The sequence below is a fragment of the Siphateles boraxobius genome, unplaced genomic scaffold, assembly GCF_051911475.1.
Source record: "Siphateles boraxobius isolate OS27281-9 unplaced genomic scaffold, OSU_SipBor_1 9, whole genome shotgun sequence".
Taxonomy (NCBI): domain Eukaryota; kingdom Metazoa; phylum Chordata; class Actinopteri; order Cypriniformes; family Leuciscidae; genus Siphateles; species Siphateles boraxobius.
This window is the reverse complement of record NW_027509219.1, coordinates 20,636,966-20,654,801: the sequence shown is the minus strand read 5'-3', so window position 1 is coordinate 20,654,801 and position 17,836 is coordinate 20,636,966. Positions and strand designations below refer to the sequence as shown.

General features: G+C 38.3%; 1 protein-coding gene across 1 annotated transcript in view; it reads right to left on the bottom strand.

Moving 5' to 3' along the window:
- Positions 1–421: 421 nt before the first annotated feature.
- The window catches only part of slc16a1b (solute carrier family 16 member 1b), a 43,486-nt gene continuing 26,071 nt past the window's right edge, over positions 422–17,836 (bottom strand). The window contains exons 3-5 of the mRNA XM_077223953.1: positions 4,595–4,738; positions 3,686–4,480; positions 422–2,678 (exon numbers count right to left, since the gene is read on the bottom strand). Of these exons, the coding sequence (XP_077080068.1) occupies positions 2,440–2,678; positions 3,686–4,480; positions 4,595–4,738 (1,178 nt within the window). The 3' untranslated portion in view covers positions 422–2,439. The remainder of the gene's footprint in view (positions 2,679–3,685; positions 4,481–4,594; positions 4,739–17,836) is intronic.

Below are 17,836 nucleotides of genomic sequence, written 5' to 3'. Positions count from 1 at the left end.
ACAGGTAAAAACGTGATCTACAAGTTTATCGCCATCTGGTGGTGAAATTATTGGTTTCCGTGATAAAAAGTTACTTAAAATATCTAACTGTAGTGTATTTTTCCTCCTCTAGACTAGGCATAGTCACAGGTTTTATATATAACATGTTTTATATAGCATACTACAAGCTTTATTAAATGTAAAAAATACTATTTTTGTGTATCGTTTTTCACATTTTACATTACAGTTTTGTTTAATAATTGCCGCCCTTTTAAAATCTAGCTGAAAATCTATTTTAATGCGTCACATTCTATTGTGACAACTTACCCCATATACTAACAACCTGTCTAACTACCATTATGCACATCTCATCACCCAGGGTGTATGCAACAATAAAATGACAATTATATCAGAATTTATATATTAAACTCAGTAAGAACACTTAACATTTAAAAAAAAAGTTTATTGATTTGCTCATTCACACAAAACAGAAACATACAACATTTCACACGTGATGGTGTTTAAAATAGCCTACCAAAAATACTCTACCCACTCTCCTAAATTAATCATGAAACCTTGAGTTTGTATGGAATCTCTGTGCACACACACACACACAAACAAACACACACACACACACACACTAAATCAAATACTTCCTACCTCAGTCTCTTTTGACCTCAGTCAATTGTCTTTCTAACAGGAGACGTTTAAAAAGCACCGTGGTTAGTGTTACTTCTGTTCAGTTGGCCAACAAGAAAAAGTGGGAATAAAATGATGGAAAATTCTCAGGGTGGTCCATTTTCTGTACAGCAGTATTGTCCTTCACACACACAGTCGAGTGGAGTTTAGACAGCTCTTCCTGTAATCCGAAGAGCAGTCGGAGCAGCGATGAACTTATCGGAGATACTGAAATTGTGTCATTAACACTGCACTGAACCTCTTTCTGCTTTCTCTAGCAGCTGCTATTATTCAGCTGAGCTCTGAGATTACCAGAGAACTGGAGCACACATCCCCAAAGACCCAGACAGATACTTTTCTACTAAGGGAAAAAGCTAAATAAATAGCCTAAATAACAGAACTTGAAATGAAGTTATCTTTAGCCAACAGAAATTCAGTGCCACGTTTGTTGCTGGCTCAGGTTGAAATTAAGGATCCTACTCTCCCTCAATATGGCACAAAATAAAAATTAATTTCAGACTATGAAATTAAAATCAATACACATCCTCTTGATAAATCGCAAACAGCTCCGTAAAAAGAGGTTTCAGGAATTAGCATTGTATTTACCTGTATGTAGATAGAAAGGCACATAATTATAGATAGTTGGCAACCGTAATTAAAAGTTTCTAGACATCTAAAAACAACATGGTGAAAATGGCAAGTCAACACACACTTTAAAAAGGATCCCCTATTTGAATGTATCCTAGTGAAACAATTATCCTCTTCACTAAATTAAAAGGTAAAAACAGAGAAGCTAAAGCACATCTCCAACAGACTGCTCATGTGAAGTGAGAATTGCCTCAGACAAAAACAAGCATTCCTAAAAACAGTAACCACGGAAATTTCCATGGTTACAGAACAGTGAATGAATAAAAAGATGAGCAATGAGAGATCATGAGATCACCAGTGCGGAGCAAAACCGCATATTAAACTGCACTTGGAAACTAACCATGAATTCTTCTGCCACGCTAAAAGGCAAAACACAGTAACTTCATATTTTAACTTCATAAATTCTATAAGTCTATGATCTGGAAAACAGAGCATGAAAGTTGCCATTGAATCAATCCAAAAACCTTTTACATCTGCGTTTTGCCTTCATGTGGCAGTCTAGCATAGCCTGGCACTATTTTCAACCCGCCAATCAGAACGGGGAAGACTACATTACAAATACATAAAAACTTCACACTCAACTTAAAAAAAAAAAGAAAAAAAAGAGTGTATCCTACAAATAATAATGACCTTTAGTCCAAACAACTATTCCTATGATAGATATCCTTCTCCCATGTCTTGACCTGACAAAATTCTGTGCGCACCTCACCTTAAAATGACACATGGCAATTCTCTAATGAAAATCTGCTCTATTTTGAAATGTGCATTTTGTTTCATTTAAAAGGCAGATGAACTGTGTACTTCTGAAGTCTCAAACTAGGAATGCTCTCGTAATGGTTGTAATGTACCAGAAAAATGTGAATTGGGTCATTAAGGTACAGAGAGACTCCCATTTGAATGTTGGGAGAATGAAAGTAACATTTGAGGTGTGTGTGGGATTGCATAAAAAAAGACTTTCTTGGCAACAGTCTTTTTGTGCTTTTCAAAACATTGGCCGAATCATTAAGTAGGGAACATTTCTTTTCTGTGTTTCTGTGCATTTCTTTATCATTTTGGACAGTGAGAACGGGAAGACATGGATTCTTGGCATGTGTGAGCAGTTTAAAGTGTCATTTTCCGTTTGGCAACGTCCGCTCATGCATAACATTCGTCTCCATCCGCCTCCTTTGCCTTTTCGTTCAGGGCATTGTCTATATTTGTTTCTTCATCTTTCTCTTCCTGCCTAGCTCTTCTCTCCTCCTCCCTCTTCTCTTTGTCCAATAGCCGGTAGTTGATTCCCATTCCCACGAACAGGAATGCGCTGGCAACCACCAGGATGGCTCCACAACCCTGATATGTGTATCTATAATCATCGTAGATATCATTGAGTCTTCCTGCAAGGGAAAAAAAGGGAAAAAGCTTTCATCAATCTCTGTTACACAGTAACTGGAACAGGACATGCAATGACGTTCATCGATTAGTGTAGTTAAAGCTGAAGCACGTTAAGTCCCGACTCAATTTGGTCTTTGTTTGAGCCAAGACAATCTGGTCAAGACTGCGCATTCTGAAAGTGCACAGGGCTAGTGGAACTTAAAAATTGCTCACTTAGTGTTAATTTTTAGTGGTTTATTTTAGTCACAGTTTAAAAAATAAAATCAGCTTTTATGTTGAGTCAATATTTTAAGAAGTCACTTAAGTCTCAGTAACAGCATTTTAGTTGATGAGAGTATGTAAAATTGGAATATATCCAAGCATTTTACATATTTTTTTAATATTGGTTTTATTATTTGAAATATTTTATTTGATGAGAACAATAAACCAAATATTAAAATTTTTACATATTAATTGTAACATTAATATTTAATTTGATATTCATATTTTTTATATGACATACATTTTTCTAATTACATTTTAGTTGGAGAACATGTACTATTAAATTCAATATTCAAGCACTTTACACATTAATTTAATTATATTTATTAATATTTCTTTAATACATTTAATGAATATTTATTATTTATTTATTATTTTTAATATATTTATTATAATTTTATATATTCATATTTTTGAAAAACTAAAAACATTCTATAAATTGTCACTATTTTGTCATGTCATTAATATTACACAATAACACTTTCAATGATGAGAAAATATTCAAGCATTTTATATATTAAGTCAACATTTAATTTAAAACAATGTGAAAATAGTCTTTAACTAATTTTGTCATCATTTACTCTATCAATCCAAACCTGCTTGGCCGCCGCCTTTGGATGATCAAATGGTCAGTGGTAAACAAAACTGTTTGGTAACCAACATTCTTCATACAGGTTTGGAACGACGTGAGGGTGAGTAAATGAAGAGAATTATTATTTTGTAGTTTTTGGTCTACACCCAGCCTTACCCAGTAACGGCGGCCCCAGCAGCACAGGTCCACACTCCACGATGGTGACCAACCCGACAGCACTGGAGAATCTCTGAGCGCCCACCAGGTCCATGAGAGTCTCAAACAGCACAGAACTGAGCCAGCCGAACGCCACACCGAAAAACACTGCATAAATGGCAAAACCCAAGTAATCGGTGGAGAATGGCGCCATCAAGTGACAGATGCCATTATACAGCACAGATGCTGCGAAGAAGTACTGGATGCGAGGACGGACCCAGCGCGTGTTGGCCAGCAGGCCCATGGACGGCCGAGCAATCATGTCAGTGAAGGCCAGGATGGACAACAAGAACGCAGCCTTATCCTTGGAAATCTCTTTACTCTTCGCAAAGTTACTGAGGAACACAAGGGGTGCAAAGAGGCCGAAAAACATGATGACGTTTCCGAGCAGGTAAAGCAAGAAGCCTCGGTGGGTAAACAGGGTCAGATCCAGAAAGCTGTTGACAGTCTGAAGGCATGTTTTTTTCTCTTGACGTTTGGGTTCCCCATCCTTTTTTGGAATGGCAGGTTGTAGTTTTGGTCCAATGGGTCGCATTAGCGACCCCGCAACACAGCAGTTTAGCAAAGCTCCTCCCAGGATGAGGAAACTCCCCCTCCACCCGTAATAATCAAACAGCCAGCTGTTCAATGGGGCCAGGGTGGACAAGAACACTGGGCTGCCCGCCATCGCGATGCCATTAGCTATTGGCCGCCGCTTGTAAAAGTATTTGCCAATCATGGTCAACGCTGGATTCAGATTAAAAGCCAAACCCAGTCCTAGAAATAGAGGAGAGAAAGCTTGTACACATGATTCAGAAAGTGAGTTTGTAACTTTCATTATTTAATTGTACTCGTCCTGTCTTCATGATCAGTATCATTCAATGTACTTACCGCCTATAACTCCCACACAGAAGTAAAGACCCTCTACTGTGTTACAGAAGGATGCGGCGACTAATCCTGTGCCAGACAGAACCCCTCCAGCAATCATGATGGGTCGACTACCATATTTATTCACCAGAATACTGCTGATTGGTCCTGTTGAGAAAAAACAGGTTGGTTTAAAAAAAAAGACAGGCATATGTCCAATTACAGTTTAAACTGATTTATTTGATTATTTATTATTAATATAGATATACAAATTAAATATATAAGACACTAGATTGGGTAACAATGGGAAAAACAAATGAGCTAAAACTAAATTTGCAACCCACTGTGGTATTTTATAAAAAAATCATTTCATAAACTGTAAATTTAATTTGTTTATCTAATGTTTAGAAAAGGTAAATAAGCAAATAAGTAAATAGTTTTATAATAGTTATAAATTCATCTTGTAATAAATAGAATATAAAAAAAATGTTAATTTGACCCCCTGAGGTTGACAACCATATGTTGAAAAAGAAAAATCACTTTAAGAGTTTTAGGCTACATTTTTAGCCTAATGTTCCACCACAAGATGGCATCGCAGTCATTCACACCACTGACTGTTTCAAACAAGACTCCAGGACACCGGAGATGATTCAGAGGAAGAAAACTTCGCTACATGAAATGTGATCAACTGAGGTGGTGTGAGGGAGAAAAACTTTATCAGCCAGATAGGGCTGACCTAAAGTGATCAGAACAGGAGCAGAATTCTGATCATTTCAGTAAACATGGCTCGAACATTATGGAAAGCAGACAAAACAAGCAGCCTAATACAACATTCCTTTATTCAACAGAATTTGGAGTTCCCATACAAATACACATTTGCAAGATTTAATAAGCGGTTTCAAAGATATACAGTGAATATTTTTGATACTGTGCATCACAGAAGACAGCAATACAAGTATAAGAAAGAGCATTCAGAATCTTTTTCTTGGTGAATAAATAAACTGTTCCATCAGTGTAGTGCTCTTCTTGTGAAAAGCCCCATTTAGAACAGCGTCACCCTTAAAGGGCTAGTTCACCCAAAAATGAAAATTTTGTCATTAATTACTCACCCTCATGTTGTTTCAAACCCGTAAGCCCTTTGTTCATCTTCGGAACTAAAATTAAGATAATTTTGATGAAATTAGAGAGGTTTCTGACCAATGTTCCCTCTAATTTTTTAGGCGGACTCTGTTGGGCGGACATTTTTCGCCACCTGAGCAAAAACATTTTATACCTGACCTGTACAGCATACATAGAAACACAATGATATCAACATGCAGTTGTAACTTAACTTGAATGGGCCATTTCTATTTTATTTGAGCATTGGTGTAACATTGTTATTAAATAATATTTTTGAAAACAAGCAGTTAATTAAGAAGTCACTAAATGAAGGTTACCTTTTAGGTTACCTGAGAATCGTTTACAGTGCTGTTAACTGTACCAGTCTTTACCAAGAAATTCTATAAAAAATAATGTACAAAATTTTCTGCAGGACAGTTCAATTTCTTTACAATAATATAATATGAAAAAATTAAGCTGTTACACCGAGTGCTTTTGTACAGTCAATTCATTTGTACAGGTATAGCATTAAACTATCCAAGTTAAAGGATTGTTTATTGCTTATGAATTTCCAATATTTTCGTTAGCAGGGGGTTTCAAGGAACCCTAAACAATAGGCCTACCCTTGTAAGATCAATTCTTTATTAGGTTTATAATATAATAAAATATAGGCCTAATATAATATAAAAAAACAAATTAAGTATTTGAAGTGATATAATATATCAGTTTAAATGCTTCAATTTGTTTTCATATTATATTATTATAATATGAAAACAAACTGAAGCATTTAAATAGACCTAATAGCTAAATATTTTCAAGAAAAGTGAATGTGAACTGAAATTTTATTTCACGTCTGCGTTTTTCGTTGGCTCTTGTATTGAGCTATTTGGTCCGCAAACATGACAGTATTCTTACCGCGACTGATCTGGCTCACTGGCCGCAACTCACACGTCCTCATATCATTGTCTTTCTCTGAAACCTGTAAACTAGTGATGTGTCGTTCATGAACGATTCGTTCAATTTGAATGAATCTTTAATATGACTCGGGACTACAGAGTTGTCTCAGAGAGTGATTCGTTCATTTTGTGTTGACCGCACATGCGCATTGCGCAACATAGGGGTTCTGAATCTGTACTGGAAACAGAAATGATTAGTTCATCTCTCTCGAGTCTTCGGGTTCGGGACGGGTCCGAGTGTTTTGTTCTTCCTGTCAGTCCCATATAGGCTATGCTGTCAGTACCGGAAAGAGAAATGATTAGTTTGTCTGGTTCGGGTTCGGGCCCGGTCCGAGTCTTTCGTTCTTCCTGTCAGTCCCATATTGGCTATGCTGTCAGTACCGGAAAGAGAAATGATTAGTTCATTTTTTTCCGAGTCTTCGGGTTTCAGTCCTTCGTTCTTTTGTCACGTGACTTGTCACCGTATTGAATAGCCTACTAATTCACAACCTTTTTACAAACAAGCACGTAGTTAATGTATAATATTATAGTAGTTAATTAAAGTATAATTTATAATAAAACACACCACAGATGCACAAGAAATATTTAGAAAAGAGACGGACAGGGACAAATAGGCTTATAAGATGGAACTTTAATTTTTCAGATAATGTTTATGGCACATAAATTTGTATTTTAATTCCTAAACATTAAACAATATACATTCAGATGCAGTCAATAACAAGAATCTAATGTTGCATTTGATGCGAGATACCAGCGGTCACGTGACAAAAGCACAAAGGATTAAAAACCCGAACTCGAGACTCGAAGAAAATGAACTGATCAATTTTCTTTCCGGTACTGACAGCATAGCCTATATGGGACTGACAGGAAGAACGAAAGACTCGGACCCGTCCCGAACCCGAACTCGAGACTCGAAAGATTGAACTAATCATTTCTCTTTCCGGTACTGACAGCATAGCCTATATGGGACTGACAGGAAGAACGAAAGACTCGGACCCTTCCGAACCAGATGAACTAATTATTTCTCTTTCCGGTACTGACAGCATAGCCTACATGGGACTGACAGGAAGAACGAAAGACTCGGACCCTTCCGAACCGGATTAACTAATTATTTCTCTTTCCGGTACTGACAGCATAGCCTACATGGGACTGACAGGAAGAACGAAAGACTCGGACCCTTCCGAACCGGATTAACTAATTATTTCTCTTTCCGGTACTGACAGCATAGCCTACATGGGACTGACAGGAAGAACGAAAGACTAGGACCCGTCCGAACCCGAACTCGAGACTCGAAAGATCATAATCATTTCTCTTTCCGGCCCTGATGCATCACACAGACGGCACGGTCGGCCCGGCAGACAGATCAGAGTCAGACACTGGCGAGTCGACAACTAACGTCTCGAGACACGAGAGGAGAACTAACCTGATCAATATGAAGTTGCAAAGGAAAAAACGTCTCGGATAAGGAGGTGAACCAACAGAATCAGTCTGCAATAGCCTGAACTTAAGACCCAACAACTAATCAATTAATAAAACATTGAGGTTTCTTATAATCTGTCTTTGGCTGCATTACCCTTTAGTTTATTTTTATTCTTTTTACAAATGTAATCAACATTTTCGTAAGTACTAGATGTGTTGGGATATTTATCATGCCATTTTAATTATATTATGCTGAAATAATGAAATGACTCGAAAAAAGATTTGTTCATTTTGCTGAATGAGACTCAAAGATCCGAGTCAGTAAAATGAGCCGAACTTCCCACTACTACTGTAAACTGCATTCACCGGTTTTTACTCTATAGTGACACCAACTCTATAGCGGTTGACCAGACCACTGCAACTATTTCTCACTTAAACTTCAATCAAATGGATTTCCCCACACATTTCACGTCTGTCCTCTACAAGGCATTTTATTCTTTCTGCGCGGCCGCAGCATCAGAAGTGCGAAAAAAACAAAAAACTAACGACTATTTAACAATTTTTTTCTTCCCTTTCAGTCTCTGACGCGTTTCACGCCAGCTCAGTAGCCTATTGGTCAGCCCCTGCGTCAGTATCACACGCATGCTCACGTGAATAGGCTCGAAGACTGACAAGGAAGAGAAGAAATTGTTGAATAAAGTAGTTACTTTTGCGCACAAAAAGTATTCTCGTCGCTTCATAACGTTAAACTTGAACCACTGTAGTCACATGGACAATTTTAACAATGTCTTAACCTTTCTGGGCCTTTAAAGTATGAGTTTGAGAAAGTATGAGAAAGTTATGACGTTGCTGTTTATAGAGGTGTCAGAAAGCTCTCGGATTTCATCAAAAATATCTTAATTTGTGTTCCGAAGATGAACAAAGATCTTACAGGTTTGGAACGACATTAGGCTGAGTAATTAATGACAGAATTTTCATTTTTGGGCAAACTAACCCTTTAAAGCAATTAGAGCTGGATAACTTTAAAACAAGGTTCAGTCACGGTAACAAAGACTTTTAAACAATAAACAGACACAGAAAAGAATGAGAATCTGAGAATCCATCACAGAGCTATGAGAGAATCTGAAACCACAGCCAATCAGATGCAGCCTGATGCAGCCAATCAGAGTTCAAAGCAATTTCTCTGTCGCCCAGTCACATTCCTTTAATTAATTTATTCTGACAAGCTTTGTGTAGCACCAAACAGGCCATCCTTTCAAGCCCACAAAAAAAAAGAAAAAAAGAGAGACAAAAACAGCAGTGATCCAAATACACACATACACGATTATATAAACTGGTTCAGAAACACGGTAGTCAGAAGAGGATAATTTTTTTTAGATACTCAGTCTGAGAGCTACTTGTTAAATATTTTTTTACAGAGATGATTTAAAATGTACAGAGATTTAAAATGTACAGGAGCACAGCAGTGTTATACTCACACTGGAAAAAACTCGAACACTCTACAAGGCTAAAAACAGCCACAGATATCACAGTGTTATGTTTTTAAACTAATACAACAGTAAGAAAGACACTCAGATCGGAGCTCATCTTGAACATGTCTTTACTACGCAATTGCAATGATTGCATTCAACACGAGAGTGCGCAGATGCAAAATAACTTTTTAGTTATGGACTAAATTCACAACAGTTCCTCCCCTCCAGCCTTGCTGTACTCACTTCCGATGTTTTGAAAATAAATAACCTGTGTTGCTGTTGCATCCAAAAGTAGATAGATGTGTCTGCGCCAAACCATGTTGGTACGAACTTACTGTGCAAGTGAGTCTTAGTCAACATTTTACCTGGTTGCCACTTTTGGTGTGATTTGTCTATAGTCTCTAGCAAGCACATTATGACCAACTTGCAAGGTCCTGAGTACGGATGATTTTGGCTACACAGCTTAGTTTCCACGCCGTAGCAAGTCAGATTTACGCAAGTGGAGTTCCTATAGGCCAAAAGTTAGTTTGCAATCTTTTCTCGCAGTGGCACTCTCCTTCCATGGGACTCAGGGACTAAATAAAGCGTTCACCCAGGCCATTCGTTACAGCAGTGGTTTTCAAACTTTTTCAAGAGGGACCCTTTTTTTTTTTTTTTTTTTTTTTCGCGACCCATAGGCTTGTGCGCAGAAAAAAAATCAGCTCAGCACTTTTTTTTAACCACTTCTGATGATGCACGTGCACTTGCTGATCCTTGACGCGATTGCAACGCAAAGTCGATTCTGAACTAATTTGATCCAAGCTATAGGCCTACATACTGGAATTTTAACCAATTAATAGCCTATCGTTTGCTGCATGCTTAAAAAATACACAAAACATATTCCACAACAAACTCTTTTAAATGTAATATTCAGAACAGAACAAGAATTTAAAAAAATAATAACTATAAACAAGCCAAAACGAAATCATTTAAAGCGAAAGTAAAAGGGGCATTATGCTCACGTAACTCATTAGAATCAAAATGTTTCAACATTCGCGAATCGCGATGTATTTGATGGTAAACTATTCTTTATTATAGGCTTTGTACAGTGCTTGAAGTGAGGAAAAGAAAGGTGCCGGTACTCCATTGCATTGGCAAATCATGACATTTGAGATTTCTACACCTCCAAGTCTGCAAGTCCAAAAATACATTTAGATTACTACATTTTATTGAATTAAATGCATTTATGGTGAGATTATTATATTTTCATGTCAATCTGTGTTTTGACCACGAACCATGAGCTGTCACTTTAATTCAGCGCGTGCAGCACAGCAAAAATAGACTCGGAACGATCACTGCACTGCTGTATAGGCACAGCACCAGGAGCGCATTGACGACCGCATGCGCGTGCAGTGTGAAAGCTCGAACCTGTTAACATGGGTGCGGAAAAAATACGCACTGCAAACGAAGTATATCAACAGGCGTGACACTGGCGCTTTTTCTGTCAGTGGTCTATTACCGGCTACATGCGAGAAGTAGCGGTACGCAAGAAAAAGTGCAGGTAAAATGTAGAAGTGCCGGGACTGCATACCGGTGAGTATCGCCCCACTTCGAGCACTGGCTTTGTAGCAACTTCACTCACGTTGCAATATCGACAGGAAAAAAAATCATCCTTTTCACATGCGCAAAAATGTGCATGGAAACATCACAGTTGACTCACAGTGCTTACGCTGAATGGTACGAATTGTAGCCTACTACTGCTATCTAAACAGAGCAGTGTGATTTTTATATTAGATAGACTTTTATTATTTTAAAACACAACATTGTGCTTTTGTCAAACTGTAAACTCTTGTCAAACTTAACCTACAACTGTCCCCCAACCAAAATCACACAGTTTAAAAGCAAATATATTTATAATTCAAATGAGAATAAAGTTAGTGTTAATTACAATTTTAAGGAAAACAAATACATTGATCTGAAATGTGAGTGTTGCTGCCAATGGAGCGAACGAGAGTGTGTTGCGGAAGCCGCAAGGAATGACAAGTGTTTGTGTGTTGCTGCCGATGGAGCGAACGAGTGCGTGTGTTGTATATATATATATATATATATATATATATATTTTTTTTTTTTTAATGAGAAGGGTGGGTCTGCTTATTCTGCATAATCTGGTCCCAATCCGGTTCGCAGGACGAGAGGGCAACACGCATGTCAGGAGAAGCATTCAGTTTGTTTCGTTGTTTCGCATAGTCGATGTGGACTCGCTGCCAGGGACTGGTGGGAAATTCCCACACATGTTAAGTGGTTGTTTGTGGCTGTTGTTGAATCTGACACACCCAGAACATGTTTTAGCTACATCTTCAATTTGGTGATCTAGTCTAGGCCACCAAATATAGCTTCTGGCCAGGCTTTTCATTTCATGTGTAAAGCAGTGAGTACCTTGCACACTGAGGTACTCCACATGATACATCCTTGTGTTACAGAAAGCTGCTCACGGCTGTTTGAGTAGTCAGGAAGTTGTGGATCTCCTCTAGCTGGCCATCCTTTAATGGATAGGTCAAACACTTTGGCCAATACAGGATCATTAATTGTGTCTCCCTTTGTATTTGAACACTTGTGACAGGTAATGGTTCCATTTGAGGGATGTGAAACACATCTGTGTCATCTTTGACATCATCTAGGTTCTCCTGAGGAAGATGCACCAATCCATCTGCATTGCCATGGTACTTTGTGCCCTTGAACTCAACTGAATAGTTATGACCACCAAGGAACAATGCCAAACGCTGTAGTCGTGCAGCAATCACCCGGAACACTTTTGCTTTTGATCAGTGATCAGAGTGAAGTGTTTCCTATTCTTGCTTACTGCCCTTTATGCCACTGACATCTAGGGCAGCAACAAAGGCCCTCCACTCCTGTCTGTTCTGGGCCAGCTTCTGGATGGTACCCATACAAATACTTATTAAACTTCTTCACTCCCCATTAGGGGTGTAACAAAATATCGTGTCACAATATATTGCAATACAAAAATGAATCAATGTGTATCGTGGATAGTGACACTATGTATTGCGGATAGTTCACCCAAAATAAAAATTACTGTGTGAGAACATCATATAATTTAAGAGGATTATTGTCAGTCCTACATCAAACTACTATATGATGTTGAAAATAATGTATAATAAAGCAATGGGGGAATATCTGTGGGTCCTGATAATGCCAAATGTCTTATGGTAGCAGAAAAAAGTGGGCTATATTATTTTAAATATATTTAGTCAGTGGCAGAGTGCAAACATATTAGTCTAAAATAATTCTGTATTTTCAGCTTCAGAATCATGAATATTTTTTTTTCTGGTGTTTCTATTGTCCTGTGCATTGGGTTTCCAGCACCAAGTCCAAGTCTATTCATTTACAAACAAAATGTAAAACCAAATTTAGCATTTTAAATCAACAGTAAATTTTTTGTTAACCTTTTATCATATGTCTTGGAGTATCTCAATAATATTGTATCGTGATTTCAGTATCGTGATATGTATCAAATCGGGACATGATGGTATCGTTACACCCCTACTCCCCATATCACGCTTAAGCCCTCCTGATCAATCTGGACCTATTTGGACCTAGATGCAAATGCAATTGGAGACTGGGTCAGTGCGTTAACCCTTTATAGACTTGTCACACTCTTTGGACCACATCCATATGCTTTTCTGTTGCAGCAATGCATTCAATGGATGTCCCACTGTGGAAAGATTTGGCAAGAATTTGTGATAATTAATGAGTCCAAGAAACGCTACAGGCTCATTCACATGTTCTGGTCTTGGTGCCTTCAAAAGAGAGTTGATGTTTTTCTGGAGATTTGTGAAGGCCGTCTTTGTCAATATGGTTTCCACGGTATTCGATTGAATCATTGAAAAATTCACAATTGTCCATGTAGTGCTGTCTGTTGTAGTGGAAGAGACCCTTATGCGTGTCTATTGTCAGGTATTTTTTTTTAAGATTCTTCCATCTCCATTTGCAAGTACACCTGGGCTAGACCAATTTTTGAAAAACGTTGCTCACCTGATAGTGACGCAAATATGCAAGACCGGGTTAATTATGAGCTTAAAGTCACCAGAGATTCTTACCTCACCACTTTTGACAATTGGAACTATAGGTGTAGTCCAGTCAGTCCAGCTTAATTTAGACAGAATTCCTTGGCCTTCTAGTCATTTTAGCTCAGCCTCCACTTTTGGGCGTACCGAATATGGTACAGGCCGTGCCTTGTGAAATTTTGGCTGCAAACCAGTCTCAATTAGGGTTGTCGAAATTAATCGTTTCTACGATGCATCGCGATGCAGACGAGGACGATTTGGTTATCGGTTCAGTAATAGACCATAACTGGTTATAATGTACTGACGCTTTTCTGACTTTTCATGTCACGCACAAATAGAATAGGCAGGAGGTAATAGCTATATTAAATTGATAAACAATGTTAGCCGTGTTCACCCCGAGCTGTTAAGCCTGGCAGACCTGGACTGCTTTAGAGTAAGAGAATGAGCTTCAACGTCACCCGAATCCGCAGCCAAAACAAATAATCCACCCGCCTCAATATTGTTCTCTGATTTAAGTATTCGCTGCCAGCCGGTGGTGAAATTACAATTATTCTGTGTTGTTACGGGTGATTATAAATGATCGTCATCTTCAACAGTGAACTCTCGATGGATGATGCACGCGCCTCTAATGGTGACATATACACTGATGAATGAGGGCTGTTTTTAAATAAACATTTCTTTAAAACAAAATTGATTTGATAAAAATGTATTTTCTTAATGGCATAAACAGGCCTTTGAAATTCAAACTGGATTGTCACCGTTTCTGTTACTGCGAATTCCCGAACAGACGAACACACACGCACGCGCACGGATCACTTTTAAAGTAAATTTGAAAATTGAGGATGCGGTGCATCGAAATGCATTGTGATACCGAATTGAACTGAATCGATGACATGATAATCGTAATCGAACCAAACCTTGAGACCAGTGTAGGTTCACAGCCCTAGTCTCAATAGTAAACCTTGCTTTAACGCATTTCAGTGTTACAATGCCATCTTGGAAAACATGTGCGGATTATGCAAGCACATGTTCTAGTTTGTCCTGCACAGAGCACAAGGTTACCTTGAGGGTAACTCGCATGTCTTATGGACTGCCAATTGAGCCGAATGCCATTCATATCCAAATAAGGGTACTCCACCCTTTTCCAGCACATAAGGATCTAAAACACACCTTTTGTTTTCACATTTTGGTCTGACTCTAATTTTCCCATGGGTGCAATTTTCACACTTGTGTAGTCTCAAGTGCATTTTATTTTTAGTTTGTCAAAATTGTCTTTGTAATCCGTGTATGATAATATTGACAGCACTGATCCTACGTCAAGTTCTATTTTAAATTTTACCTCTTCAATATTTGGATTCAGATCATTTTGTGGTCAGTTTTTTTTCAGGGACAAGCCTGCCATAGAGTTTTCTGAGTCTGATTCAGTTAATTTATCTTTTGGTTTCTTTTTGCAAATGTAACATACCGTTCTTTGTTCACTTCGCTTAGTCGCAAATTTGTTTACGTGACATTCAGCTGTTGCCTTTCTTTGCAGTACCAGCGTCTTAAGGCGGCTGTCTTAGTAGAGACGCCGACTCAGTAAGGAGCCTCTTTTGATTGCTCTCACTGTGCAGAGCGCAGTGCAACCCATCGCCTGAACTGGCAGTGCTCTGTGAGCCTCCTAAGCTCGGTCATTTACTCTACTATATGTACTGTACTAGGGGTTTAACGATACATTGTTAGATCTAGATATCGCAATATGAAATGCGACGATATGTATGCTTGATGTAAGCATTATTCTATGCGATAGTTAGTTTTATCCAAGGCTCAGCTTAGGTATAAATACGGCACTCCTCAAATTGAAAGTGCAAACATAATTTAATCATATCACATTTTGTTTTAGTAGTATTATTCAAAGCATTTTAGATGGTTTATTCTTATAGGGACGTCCCGCGTGACGTCACGCCATTTGGAGCAGCTATTTTGACAGAATAGAAAATGCTATACCGCCGGTGATAATACAGCTCGTCGCGAAATATTTCTATCATGCACGAGTGATGCTGTGCAGTTGGGTGCGATCAGATACGTGATCGTACAAAAGGAATATCTTTATACCGTATCCTAAAAGAAACAAAACGGAGAAACAAGTGGTTGGCGGCAATAAACAGGCAAAACGCTGATGGCGGTGTTACTGTTTGGCTTCCAACTCAACACAGCTTTGCAGTCTTCATTTTGGATCAGGTAAGTTGTCCCATCGAAGGCTAATGAATGGTTTCTCGGAGTTCAGGATCAACTGTTATAAATCCACTGTTCAGCATAACATAACAGGGCTCTCAAGTGTCACGCATTGAGAGTGACAGTCACTCATTTCGGTCTTTTGTCACGCTCTCCCGCCACACATTGTATTTCTCACGCTGAAAAACTATTTGTAATATATTTAATATGCCGCAACGCCCAAAACTCTGGCCGCGGCCAAAACTCTGGCCGCGCCGCTCTCACTGTGGAACTGGCAGGAATCAAGCGCGTCTCCTCTGGTGTTGTTCGTCGAGCTACACAATAGCCAAACAGAAAATAGCACCATCGTATCTGGGTAAGATTTAACAACAACCAATGAAAAAAAATTTACACGGTTCTAACGGTGTATGGGTTGACTACATTTTTCTACGTTTCTTTTGTAGCAGTGAAAAAAAAACCTACCAACATTAGCTAGAAACAGTATTAAAGTAGTAGTAAAGAGTAGAGAAGAGAGCCGTGGAACTGCTCCGTTAGCTTCAGAGTATGTAACGTTACTGGTAAATGCATTTACCTAACACACTGTAGCCCAATGTCAAAACGTTTTTATGTAATTATATTATTAGTATAATAATATACTATTAATATATATTACCCACGGCAATGGATCTATTATAAGGGGTGGCCCACCCCTAATAATAGATCCATTGCCACTGAGTAGCTCACGGATGTATTCCGTCAAAATGGCTGACACGCGGCTAGGGGTCACGTGACTGGGAGATCCCTATATGTATAGTGCATTAATAACGGGAGAGGCAGGACATAGGCGACCACTGGGAGAGTCTTTGTGTGCGGCTTGTCTTGTCTGTGTAAGAGTATTATGTGAGGGAAAAAAAGTTAATGTAGTTTCAGTGTTTCAGTGTCATATTTATGGGTCCTGATAATGATGGTATTATTTTAATAATAAAGTAATAAAAAAGTCTTATTTTGGCTTAAAATATCGTGATAGTATTGTATCTTGAGTTCAGTATCGTGATTTGTATCGAATCGTGACGTGTATCGTTACACCCCTATCCGATTCTGATGCTGTCTTTTGTTGATTACGTTTATGAAAGCGAAAGCGCTCCATGAACATCAAGGGCTTTGGATTCAAAATGTGTTTGAACAATTTATTTGAATATTTTCTCCGCTGGCTTTACTGGTTTAGTTAAACTGCGCAAGAGGTTGTATGTACTTTCATAAGCATCCATCTGTCCGACACACCCAGACATTTCCTTTTCTTTCTTTTGTTATACCTTTAGACAATTTCTGTTGCACTTTACTCCTGGTACGTAAGGGCTGCTTGTCCCCTCCTCAATCTGAAGCAAGCAACTCTGCAGAACTTTTGAGGTAGGATAGACAAATGCTTCCACTCTTTGTGGTTTGCTGCATGACAGGGTCATTTTAAATCTAGCCACCAGTTCTGTTATGTTTTTACACTTACACAATAGTAAGAAAGACACTCAGATCAGAGCTCATCTTGAACATGTCTTTAGTGTTGAATGTGATAATTGCAATTGCGCAGTAAAGTGCGCAGATGCAGAATACCTTTTTAGTTACTGACTCAATACATGACACAAAGATATTATATAAATTCAATAAGTGCTGACATGAATGCGTCAAGACAAGAGAAGTGTCCAGACCTTGAATAAAAGTAAAGGACAAAAGGGCCACCACACTAGATTTTGTGTTCAAATCAATTTCTTTGTTCTCTGATCTTTGTTTCCTCATAACCCCGCTCTCTAAAAATGCTGGGTTGTTTCAGCCCATGTTTAGGTCAAATATGGACAGAACTGTTTGGTTGGTCCATATTTTACCCAAACATGGGCTGAAACAACCCAGCATTTTTTAGAGGGCGGGGTTCATGAGGAAACAAAGAACAGATATTATTATTATTATTATTATTATTTTTACCTGCAGCATGTCATGTGACCATTACCACCCTCAGAAAACTGAACAACTTACAATCCCAAGGGGAATTTTAAGTAAATAATTAAGGTCAAACGTGAT